The sequence below is a fragment of the Brachycentrus maculatus genome, unplaced genomic scaffold (genome assembly GCF_059751285.1).
Source record: "Brachycentrus maculatus isolate JH-2025_06_01 unplaced genomic scaffold, ASM5975128v1 h1tg000293l, whole genome shotgun sequence".
NCBI classification, from domain to species: Eukaryota; Metazoa; Arthropoda; class Insecta; order Trichoptera; family Brachycentridae; genus Brachycentrus; species Brachycentrus maculatus.
In genome coordinates, this window is record NW_028281044.1 from 1,750,129 (window position 1) to 1,763,037 (window position 12,909).

A 12,909-nucleotide genomic window follows, 5' to 3' on the forward strand; every position below is an offset into this window, starting at 1 on the left:
AATACACAAGGACATATGATCGAGTAAAAATACCGTCCTCCCAATCTGCATAACCATTGGTAGGTTGAAATTTTAAGAATACAAGTTTTAGATGTTAATAAATGTATTTATTTAACAAAAAAAATACGAAGTTGAACACAACCCAAAGATCTTCAGACCTCTTTATCCATCTGCTGTATCCATCACACAAGCTTTCGATAGTCTGTATCCAACACATAGGAATATTGTCGTCGAATGTAACAAAATTGAGAAAATTTAAAAGAATGTAAAAAAAAACAGACAAATTATATCAAATATGAAGCATAATTCAAACGAAGAATGTGGTAAAATGGTGGATAAAAACAATCGATGCGATCTATTTTTGTATGAAATTAATTTGGGGTAGAAGAAATAAAAGGCACATCCGGGAAAACGATTATTCGAGGAACGATATATAGAGGTTTCACTGTAAATTCGAAATTGCGCAAACATGTTAAACAGGCAAAGCATCTTACCCGGGGGACTTTTGATTAGAAGGCGGCCCATCTTTGAGTGAGGTATTGGGCTGTTTCTGGATTGTGAGTTCTTGGCCTGCAAACGTACAAAATTCCATTAAGAATACTCATCCGAGTAATTATTCAGAGAATCACAAACAAAAATTGAGGAAAGTGTATGTAATATATGTATAACCTTACTTTTTGACAGATTGATGTCAGGTAAATAGACCATAAACAATTTGTACAACATTTGTTAAGGTAGGTACTTTATATTTTTTTTATTTCAATTGTTTTTTTTTACTAAGCATAAATATTTTTTTTATTGGTATGACAAGATATATCTTATTTATTAACCAAATAGGAATTACATTGTAGGCGCCATCTGTTGCAATTCTTAAAGTAATCGAGCTTATAACCTTTAAAAGGTAGTAGAAAATGCTTGAAAATTTTCTTATTTTTTTATTTAAAAAAAATTATAAAAATTTGATAGTGATTGTCAAATCCGGTATTTGCATACAAAGATTTGGACATACTAAAAAAAATTAAAGTACAATGTTCGTAAGTTTCAAATACAGTAAACCCCCGTATAACATTGAGATGTTTTAGGGGGTTGATATTTTCCAATTGTTTTTTTACATTTTAACCAACGGGAACGACTTGACCGATAAACAGACCTACTGCGTTATAACTCGAGACCACCATTATAGGAAAAAACGGCTGCAAACGTTATAGGGGAAAACCTTATACGAGTGTACGTTATAGGGGGTTTACTGTACGGAGAAATTTGTAAAGCTATTAGCAAACAGTTTAGTATGTAGAATAGTCCCGATTCCGAGTTAGGGAACAATGAATCTGGCACATGCATTTATTTACGTACACACAACACAAAAATTAAATAACAACAAGCATGCGATAAAATGTGCATCCAAAACAATACGGTGTTGCTAGTACAACAATTCTCACGGCGGTACTTAAATATGAATAAACAAAATAAATGTATGTGCCGGCCACTAGAACCCCACGTGACGACGACTGGTGCGGGAAAAATGAAGAAGAAGATTAATTTACAACCGGAATGAGTAACATTTGCGGTGCGTTTACGTTTGTTACCGTTTCCATCGCAACCGTATCGTCTCGTGGAATTCCACCTATCATTGTTTCAAGGATTCATCAAATTCCCTCAAGTATGGTACGGGAATCACGTGACGCTTTATGCCGATCGAAAAACACATATCGTTAAATTCAAATAAACTTATCAACCCTTAACGTACTTTCTTTTTTTTATCTAAATAATAACAGGAGTACACACTGTTAAAAACAAACGAATAACGATTTTTTTTACATTAAATCCAAAATAGCATCCAAAAAAGCTTGGCTACTGTGCTAGATGTCCTGGGTTCGATTCCCAGAGAAATAAAATAGAGACTTTTTTGCTTTTATATTTATTTAACTGACGTATGAAGCGTAGAATTAATCACCTTGTTTCTGTGAGATTAATGATCAACTTGACACTATATCGATTCATTGCTCTATGTATCGCTAGGTAGGGATGGAGTGTCGGAGAAACTATTTTAGTATTTTTGTCTTCAAATATTTTGGCAGTTAATTTTGTTTTATATTTAAAAAAAAAAAACCTTATCTGTACCCGATGGTGCAAACAGCACTGCATCATATAAAAGCAGTGTTATCTTGATCGTAACGACATGAAGGAAAGGTGATCAGCCTCCGCTTCAGGTAACCAGTCCAGGGTAATATTGAATAAATATTGGAGAGAAAAATCACTCCATATATTTATTTATTTATTTGACCCCATCCCTGAGAATCGAAACCGGGACCTCCGGCACGGTAGCCGAGCGTGCTGACCATTACACTACAGAGGCGGACAATATACATATATACAAATGTACTTGACTGTTTAAAAAAAAAAAATTCCGAGCGACTAAAAGGTCACGTGAATTCCCCCCAAATTTTACCTTCAAACGTATTCAGGTACTGAATCTTCTGCGGCGAAGGTACCGGCATGAGGTTGGCCTCCTTGCCGGCCGCGGCGCCCCCCCCTACCAGGCTGTTCCCCCCGCCGCCGCCCGCAGCCTGTTGCTGTTGCTGCTGTTGGTTCTTTTGCTGCTGGGCCGCCAGACATTGCAACGTTCGGACAAACATTCCCTCCTCTGATTGGGTAATACGCCATTCAGATGTCCAGATTCAAATTTCGAAAGGAATCCGTCATTCGGATTGCCAATCGCGATTCCAGATTTGAAATCATCCCGATTTTAAATTGAAAACATCATTCAGATGTCCAATGTTTGAAGGAATCCATCATTCAGATGACAAATTGAATTTCAGATTAGAAATTATTCAAATTTCAAATTGAAAACATCATACAGATGTAGAGGTGCAATTCCAGAATCAAATTTGAAAAGGAGTATATAATTCAGATGCCCGATTTCAATTCCAGATATAAAAATCCCATTTTTGGAAAAAATCATTGGATGATTCCACATTATTCCATAACCAGATCCGTTTTCCGAGTGATGATTGTTGTCAAGCGACGGTTGTTGATGATACACGTAAAAGTATTTGTGGCCGGCACATGCGTATTGGTTGGGGGAGGGGGGCACACACAAAAAAAGGGAAAGAAAAAAAAAACAAAATAAAATTACGAAATAATAAAACAATACAAAAATAACAAAAAATATAACCCAGTGCTGTGTTAGAGTTTTTAAAAATGTTATTGGAATTTTATGGATATTAATGATAATTTAAAAAAAATATATTTTTATTAATATTAAGATGTAAACGAAAAGATTTGGTGAAAATGTTTATCATTCGTTTACTAATTTCTTTGTAAGACATGAAAATTTAGTGCCGTAATTTAATTCAATGATAAATAAATGGAAAATGAATTAAAAAGCCCTTCTATAGAGAAAGGTAAAATACGTACATATTTAATTCATTATTATTTATAATTTCAATGACCGATCCGTAATAAATTGTGCAAAAATAAAATTCAAAATCTGCTCTTGGCACATGGCCAAAAATGAAATGCCAAGAGAATTAACACAAACACAGCAATTCTGACATACTAAAATCATAATTTAAAATAAACCATCACTCAACGCTTAACTAATCTAGGTAAATATAACCTATGGATAACATCAATGGAAACCATTTTTTTTTTCTACATTATAATATAACACTAATGGTTTCTATGAGGCAGTGGATCTAATATGTGATATTTATGCTTACTATGCAATATGTACAGACATACCCCAGGCTATGACCATTTTTATCACCTCATTGTAATATTTTTTTAAATAGCAAAATAGGAAACTATAAAGTAAAATTTATATGTAATTTTTTTTTCATTTTTGCAAATAAATTTTTCAAAAATGTAGGTACTATTCTGTAAAGAAATCAGATGCATAATTAAATTCTAAAATTCTAAAACGTAGTGTGATGTTAGTGAACATCTAGTGAGGCTGATTAACCTACGGTCATCTCGCCATCTATGTTCTACATTGTCATCGTTTGCGAACCCTGTTCCGAGTATTCAGTACCGAGAGTGGCATACTTCAGTTTTCAAATAGAATCTTTTAAAATAAATTTTGAATATTAAATCCGATATATAGGGTCCGCCATCTAAAGTTTTTTTTTTCAACTAGTGCTTATTTCGTGAATGGTAACACTTAGCTCATGTCTGATTTGACAGATAATTAGTTTTATCCTTCCGCTGAGCGAATATGGTTGTGTATACGCTTGAACAACGCTGGGAAATATTGCGACATTACTTTGAAAATCATGGTAATGTTGCAGAATGTGTGCGAAAATTGCGTACGGTTTTTGGAAGAAGAGAAGCACCGTCAGCTCCGTATGTTCGTTATCTTGTGAAAAAAGTGAAAGAAACTGGCATCCTCATCGATAAACCAAAGCGTGAAAAGCCAAAAACAGTGCGTACACCCGAGAATATCGATGTTGTGGCAGAAAGTGTGCGTGAAGCGCCATCAACATCACTTCACCGTCGTTCTCAACAATTGAACATTTCGGAGACATCATTGAGACGAATTTTGCATAAAGACCTTGGTATGACGCCATACAAAGTCCAATTGGTTCAGGAGTTGAAGCCAACTGACCATCCAATGCGTTTTCGCTTCGCTGAGTGGGCCTGCGATCGACTTACAGAAGATGCCGATTTTGCCAAAAAAATCATCTTTTCGGATGAAGCTCATTTTGATCTTGGCGGGTATGTAAACAAGCAAAATTGTCGTATTTGGGGCACAGAAAACCCGCACGCATACATTGAAAAGCCGGTACACCCAAAACGAGTCACTGTTTGGTGCGGATTTTGGTCCAGAGGCATAATTGGGCCATTTTTCTTTGAAAATGAGCAAGGAGTGGCCGTTACAGTCAATGGCGATCGTTATCGGGCCATGTTGAACGGATTTTTGTTCACAAAAATTGAAGAGGAGGATATTGGCAACATTTGGTTTCAACAGGACGGCGCTACGTGCCACACAGCCGAAGCTACACTCGATAGCACTTATAGCATTTTCAAAAAAAAAAAGTTATTTGGCGGACCCTTTACAAGTTATCTAGTGAATTCCTTCAGAAGTACAAGACGTGAAGTTGGCATTCACAGAAAATTTGGTGGGGTGTATTTTAAAATATATAGTTTTATAAAGCCAGGGTATGTCTATACTACACTTGAATACCCACATTTGTGCACATAACATAATTGCTGTAGCAAATCTACAACCTCGAATGTCAAATTATTGTATTATTTATTTTCTCTAAATGATGGTCACAACAATGACATATAATATTTAAAAATTCATATAAACATATGAATTTTGCAACTACGGTGTATTATAGACTTGAAAAATACATAACTAAGACCCAGACCAATTGAAAGTAAATCTTTCTTGAATTTATTTTGCAATTTGCAAGAATCGAACCCACGACGCCAGTTTCGCAGTCACGCGGCTACCCAACTACGCCACAGCGTAGTTGTGGTCCCGTGGTTAGTGTTGCGGACTCTTAAATCAGGTTTGAACCCACTCTACCACAATTTGATGCCTATTTTTAATAATGAGCCACTTAGGCTCACAGAAACAGTATGAAAAATAAATATTTATGTGAATAATAAAAACACAAACATTTTTCTTTTGATTAAAATAAAATTAATTAATTAATAGGGCCGTCATAATGTAACTTTGCCCGGAAAGTGAAAACATACTCAATATCACACTGGATTAGACTAGATTTCAAGCAAGGAACGCATTTGCTTATATGTGAGTGATACTATAATGTATATAATGCTGGTGAATCTAATTATAAATTAATTGTTACGGTATAGGTAATTGACCTTATAGGATTTTTTCAAACTAACACACAAGCATGTAGCGGTACATTAAGAGGATGCGTGTATTAAATACTAATTAAACAAAAACTTCTTTAAAAAAATGTCATTACTTTATTAATTTTTTTATTTTAATCGTGTAAAATTAATCACGCTAACCAGTAAATAAATTTGGTTGTGTATTTCCATATCTTGAATATTTGACAATTTGGCATCAAAAACTAGAAAGAAACATTAATGGAGAAAAAGTAAGATCTCTATTCATCTTCATTTTGTAAAAATTGGCTCTCCAAAAATGAGGAGGCCTTTTGTATGAAATAGTGCGCCTAATGTAAAGTCTAATTAATGCAAACCGTTTCAAGTATCACGCCACGGAGCGTGCGTATTTCGGCCACTGTTGCAAGTTGCGGACGAACATCCAATTTTTTGACACGGGAGGTTGCAGACATGCGATAGTGAAGCGATGAAGATCGTGCTCGACATAAAGAGAACAAGAGTGATAGGGTGAAAGGGCTTACCGGGTCCCCCTTCCAAAGGGTTCTTGGGCAGCCCTTTGCTGGCGTGCGGGTGGGGCGCGGAGGGGGGGCCCTGCTGGGGGGGTCTCTGGCCCGGGGGGCACTCGGCGGGACTGCTGAGCGCCGAGCCCGCCCGCGACGCCTCCGCCGACATGGGCATCTGGATGTTGGAGCACTGGCTCGGAGATTGAGTGGCTGGGAACGGAAAACACACAGGAATGTTACTATCCAAATATTGCGAGACATTCTCTCTTTTGTACTTTTAGTGACATTAAATTATTATTTTTAAACCCTTATCTGCACCCAACGGTGCATAGGGCACTGCATCGTAGCGATGCAGCGTTATCTTGATTGTTAATTGCGTGAAGGCAAGGTGATCAGCCTTGTTCTTGGTGTAGGCTTTGTGGCCTGTTTGTAAGAAGGATAAGCCTCCCGCGATTTTGATTCCCAGCTGTCAATCCATCTCTTTGATGGTCTTCTTGAGAGTCGTCTACCTTGAGGTTGGTCGTGCAGTGCGACATGGGGAAGTCTGGATGGTTCCGTTCTCCTCACATGCGCATACCATTGCCTTACCCACCTAACGGCATCTCATCTCGTGAAGATAAATAATAATTAATATAGAATGGACAGCTAGACGCACCAATGAGTCCATTCGCTAGGAACTACGCTTGGATAGCTTGACTCTGGCCAATGTCTGTACCCGACGGATTCTCCAGTTCTTTGGACACGTTGAGGTGGCAACGAGGATAGCCTGGAACGACTAGTTGTGATTGATAGCCTGGAACGACTAGTTGTGATCGGTAGCCTGGAGGGAAAGAGAGGGAGAGGAAGATCCCCCACACGATGGACCGATCAAAATAAGGCAGCAGCAGGCACCTCAGTGGTTGGAGCGCTACGTGCAGCGCAGTCAAGGGATAACTGGAGAAGAGTCATTGCTTCTGCAAGGGTCACAACCCTCAGCAATAAGGAATAAGACGGAGAAAAATATAGAATGAATAGTAATAATAGAACTTACCTATGGGTACAGAGGCAGATCTATGGAGGGGGGAGGCACCGTAGGGGGGAGGGGGGAGGCAGCCGCCCGAGGAGGCGCCCCCCCTCTCGCTGCACGGAGACTTTACCTGACCACCTGAATGCAAAGTAACACAACTCAACAACCTGGCAACACCTCGTTTTAACCTTCGAACATATAACTAAAAGACCTGCGTAATACTTTAAACCAAGGGTGGCCAACCCAGCAGAAGAGGCACATTTTTAACTTAATATTTACCCGCAACAGGGCAGAAAGTGTTGTTTTTGCATTTTGAAGAAAAGGTATTGTTTAATTATTTTTTTTTATTTACTAAATATTTTTGAAAAGGAGAAAACCTTCAGATTTTACCTAAAAAGATCTGTCGCACAGTAAAAAGTTCAACAAGTGGCTTGATATTTATATAAATTGTATTATATTTTTAAACTTTAAAAATGTTCTCCTGAAAATTCAAGTTTTTTGATTTATGACATTCTTGAAAGGAGTGAGCGATATATTAACTAATATTTAACATGACCATGACAACAGTGGTCAGTGTGATGCGGTGCCCTACGCACCATTAGATTCTTTTGTGACCAAAACACGGTACATTATTAATTTCGATAGATTTGTTCAGATGCTGATAGAAATTTTCCGGGTTATTATGGTGGGTGCTGTCATATAACATTTATTGTCAACGTTTCGGACCGTATTGCCGCATCTGTTATATTTATTACCCATATGTATAGTGACTCTGAAATCTAGCTACGGCTTATGCAACACCGCTTATCGTGACCCTACTTAGGCTTCAACTTTTTAAGCTTTATGGCCTATGCCTACTCGTGAGTGGATTTATTTTTTATGTTTAAAGTTACAACAATTTCATGTAATTCATGAGTGAAAATTCTACACTCTAAAAAAAAACACTGGCTTCTGTTATATGGACAGCGTGAACTGAAACAACGAAACAAAATTCTATAACTAAATAATGATCTTTACCCATGTGGTCGGGATCCATGTTGTTTTTATTATGTTCCGGCTCGAAATAGTGATGGTGTAGCTTCTGCCAGTCCAGTTCCAGTCCAGCCGACCCCGGACTCCTCAGGCCCATCTTGTGCGGGCCCTCGGGACCCCCCGACATCTGTACAACATAAAAAACACGAGATGTTTAATGAAAGAATCGCCGACATTGATGGTTCTCCAAATATACAGGGGGTCAGTTAATTGAGTGATTATTGAAATACTCGCTTACATTTCTTCCGCGTGGAAAATCTTCACACATGGGGCCTCCCATGCCCATGTGGTGGTCTTGGGGACCCCCAGGGCCTCCGGGGCCCCCGCAGTCTCCCATTGAACCCCCGTCCATCATTATTCCACCTAAAAAAATAAAATCAATCAAGTTTTATTGGATGAGACATGTGGGGGGAGTTGTTCCAGGTCGCGCGAGACAGAGAAGTCTTCGCCAGAGTGATTGCCAATATCAGGGAACCTGATACAGCACAGGAAGAAGAAGATTTTTAATCTTTTTATTTATTTATTATTATTATTATTTTTTTTATTTAAATTGTATACATTTATTTAAATCACAATTTAAACATATTTTTAAAAAAAATTGCAGAGACCCACCAAGCCGCCACCTTGTGTGTCTTGTCGGTGAAGTTTTTTTTTCATTTTTATTTGTTTTTAACCATTTTAACCTAAGGGTGAAGACTGACGGGAGCATTTCGTCGTAACGTAACACGTTATGATGTAAGCATTCAGGCAGTCAGTACAGCGAGCCGAGCGCTTCATCCATAGTTTCGGATGCTTGGTGATGCTCGCCACGAGTGATTTTACTACGTTATGTTACGACGAAATGCTCCGGTCAGTCTCCACCTTAATATACACACAAAGAATAGAGAAAAATTAAGAATATAAACGTTTTACAATTTCCATAATATTAACTCTTGATCATTAACCCATTCCTTTATTTCGCCTTTGTTCCATATTTTTTTTCAACCTGTAACATCCGTCGGCAACAAATTAAAAATGCTTGGAACGATATATTGCAGGGTTCGACTCCCATATTTACTGTTAATTCTTGGGACTATCAAACCTTCGTTGTGTGTAAATCGTGTATCATGGTTGTGTACTAGGAGATTTCGATATTTTTGTCTAGTTTGTTGTTCAACGATGATACTCATCCACAATATTCCACGTACCGGCAGTAATTTTAAATGTTTATATATCAAGATTGGATTGTCCCTTTGATTATATATATGACTGGGTCTAGTAAGTGGGTATGAAGCAATACATCTGTCACTATACTTTCTAAATAGTGGTATTTACCAAGTAAAATTTTAATTAAAAATGGATAGATATTACGGCAAAGTGACTGCCGAATCAATTAATGTAAAAATATCATCATCATCTTCTAAAGGCAGCGCCTTGTTGTGTCAGCCACTTGTCTCTGTCAGTCGCCATCCTCTTGAGCTGCGAATAGGAGGAGACGTCCATGAGCCGCTTCAAATCCTGGAAGTATGAAGTTCTTGGGCGGCCTCTTGTTCGTTTTCCCAAGATTCTTCCTTCGAAGATGTTGCTAAGAAAGGTGCTATGTCTAATTGAGTGCCCTATTAGCTTGGCCTTCCTCTTCAAAATATGATTTATGAGCTCTCTTCTTTCTTTTACGTCCTGCAACACCTTTTCGTTGGACTTCCTTACGACCCATGATGTCTTGGTCATCTTCCTCCAAACCCACATCTCAAATGCTTCAAGCCGGTCTTTTTCGTACTTTTGGATGGTCCAGGTTTCACACCCATACAACAAAACACTTGTAAAAATATATTGACTAGAAATACAGGGTTATTATTTACCATTCATGGCATTTATATTGGCTCCCGGCATCATTCTAGGTCCTGCCATCATGCACGGCTTCATTCCGCCCATAGGGTTTCCCATTCGCTGAAATAAAAATTTGAATGAACGACATTGGACTTCTATATATACAAGATCCAAAAATTTTAATAGTGTGGTTGTCAATCATGGGCAGAATGGTAAGTGTTGCGCGTGTATAAAGTGATCACTCAAACCAGCCCATCACAGGTCATAAGTTTCCATATAAATAACTCGTAAGTGGAGAAACACAGATTTGTGTACAAGGATTAGAACACACTCAAAATGTTGGACTACAGTGATACAAAGAGAATATGGCAAGAATATTAAATTCAGTTATAACGAATGGCAAAATAGGAATTCTCTTCTTCAAACCCTCATCTGCACCAGATGGTGCATAGGGCACTGCATCATATAAACGCAGTGTAATCTTAATGGCTAACACACGAAGGAAAGGTGATCAGACCTCCGCTTCAGGCACCAGTCCAGGGTAATATTTAATAAATATTAGAGTGAAAATAGAAATAAGAATGCAAAAAATAGTTACCCCCATGGGTCCGGAGCAAGGCCTGTTCATGTGCATGTCCCCGCACATCGAAGGCTTCATATCCGGGCCCCCGCACTGCGGGCCTCTCATGCCGCCCTTCATGCACGGCCCCATGGACCCCATGGGCCCCATCCCAGACCCCATCATCCCCGACATGGGACCGTTGGGCCCCATGGGGCCGTTGGGGCCCATGGGTCCGTTGGGGCCCATAGGTCCATTGGGGCCCATGGGTCCATTAGGGCCCATGGGTCCGTTGGGCCCCATTCCGTTACCGCCCATGTTCGGCCCCATGGGACCGTTCTGCCCCATGGGGCCGTTGTGCCCCATGGGCCCGTTGGGGCCCATCTGGCAGCTGGGCCCCATGGGACCCATGGGGCCCATGTTCCCCGGGCAGTTCTGGCCCATGGGGCCCATCTGGTTCGGGTTGAACCCCATGTTGGGGCCCGAATTCGAGTTGGGCGGCATGTTGGGGTTGTTCCCCATTTGGTTTTGTTCGTTGGGGTTCTGGTTGGGGTCCATCATCTGGCCCTGGTTGGGTCCCTGGGGCCCCCCGGGGCCCATGCCGGACTCCGGGAACAGCATGAGCTGCATTTTGCGTATGGTCGCCAGCTGTTCTTCTCTGTGCGCCCTCTGTTGCGGGGTCAAGTTCTCATCTGGTATTTTAACGCCTGAAAACGGAACAAACATTAATCAGCGATACTGGAGAACGTATAAGATAATAAAAATTGCTTTAGTCAAAAATTTACCAGTTTTTTTTTATATCACATAGTAGACATGAAAAAAAGAAAATACATGTAGTGTAACTAAATTTGGAGAGTTTCACATATTAGAACATACAATGGCAATGTGGAATAGCAACGCTGACTACCTACTACAGAAAACAACATTTAATTTCCCTGCAAACTATGACACGTGTGTACATAAAAATCAGAAGGAAATATCTAAAATAAGAATACACACCTGCTCATAATTACCAAGGTTCTAAGATAAAAACTGTTTTGTGATACTGAACGTATTTTTATTAATTAATTTTTTTATTGCACACTATTGGCAAAATTCTAAAAATGTATCAGGGAAAATCTTAGTGTTATAAAAAATAAATGCACCAAGAATATGTTTAGAGCTCGTTCAGACATGGCGGAATTCATGGATTTACAGGTATGTATGGATATAAAAACTTTTGTGTAATTAATGCTTTTCGGATGGGCATTTTTTACGCCTGCGGATCGCTGGCGATCGGATTCGATAATCGTGAACATATAATTAAGACTTAAACAAAGAGATTAGCACATAATATTCAATTGACTAATTCCTTCTTTAAATGACTTTGAAATGAGGCTAGTGCAGAGGGTAAAAATACCCTTCCCGTCCTTAAGCATCAATCGACCGAACAGGTAGAAATACCTTTCCCGTCCTTAGTGTGTCAAGATCCACGCGGTTTGCATCCATACATATTCCGCTGTGTCTGAACTAACTCTTAATATTTAACTTTTGATTAAGATAATTATTTTTGGAAAAACTTTGCTGAACTGCACTCAGCATTAGTTAGTAATTTTTTTCCGGGGCGGATATGACAAGTTATTAAACTTTCACATATTCACTGTCACAAATGCTATATGTGGTACATCATTTCATTGTGTAGTAATTAACATTAATGTAACAAACGTGTATCTGAAGAATGGTGCGCGTTGAGTAGACTGGGATGGGTGAGGAAACGTATGAGAGGCGTCCCTTGGTACGCTCCTGGGTGAGCAGCATGAGGGAATGGACAACAGTGTTAGACAAGGCATTAGTCATGTTAGAACAAAAACACACTTTTTATTTACTAGAGATCAGATTTTCAACATAATATTAAAAATTATAATTTAAGTTTTATTTAGTAAATACCACTATTTCATGAAATCTCTGAAAATTGTCAAAAATGATGCAGAATGCATAGAAACACGTGTCACAATACATTTTAAGAAATAGTGGTATTTACAAAGTAGAATTTAAATTTAAAATGATTAATTTATTTATCAACCTTTGATTTTTTTATTGAAAATGGATAGATTTTTTACCGCAAAATGACAAATCAATTAAAGAAAAAATAGTAAAACACAATGATATTTTAAAATATCATAAAATATTTCAGA

The 12,909-nt window shown here is 38.5% G+C and overlaps 1 protein-coding gene across 5 annotated transcripts in view; it reads right to left on the minus strand.

Moving 5' to 3' along the window:
- LOC148305026 (uncharacterized) overlaps window positions 1-12,909 on the minus strand; it is a 38,813-nt gene that overhangs the window by 12,862 nt on the left and 13,042 nt on the right. For 4 of the 5 annotated variants that reach the window (XM_088267376.1, XM_088267374.1, XM_088267372.1 and 1 more), the window contains exons 9-16: window positions 10,775-11,442; window positions 10,209-10,296; window positions 8,609-8,733; window positions 8,356-8,497; window positions 7,363-7,476; window positions 6,351-6,542; window positions 2,450-2,644; window positions 495-570 (exon numbers count right to left, since the gene is read on the minus strand). In XM_088267376.1, coding sequence (XP_088123502.1) covers window positions 495-570; window positions 2,450-2,644; window positions 6,351-6,542; window positions 7,363-7,476; window positions 8,356-8,497; window positions 8,609-8,733; window positions 10,209-10,296; window positions 10,775-11,442 — 1,600 coding nt within the window. The remainder of the gene's footprint in view (window positions 1-494; window positions 571-2,449; window positions 2,645-6,350; window positions 6,543-7,362; window positions 7,477-8,355; window positions 8,498-8,608; window positions 8,734-10,208; window positions 10,297-10,774; window positions 11,443-12,909) is intronic. The other variant, XM_088267377.1, reaches the window with a different exon arrangement.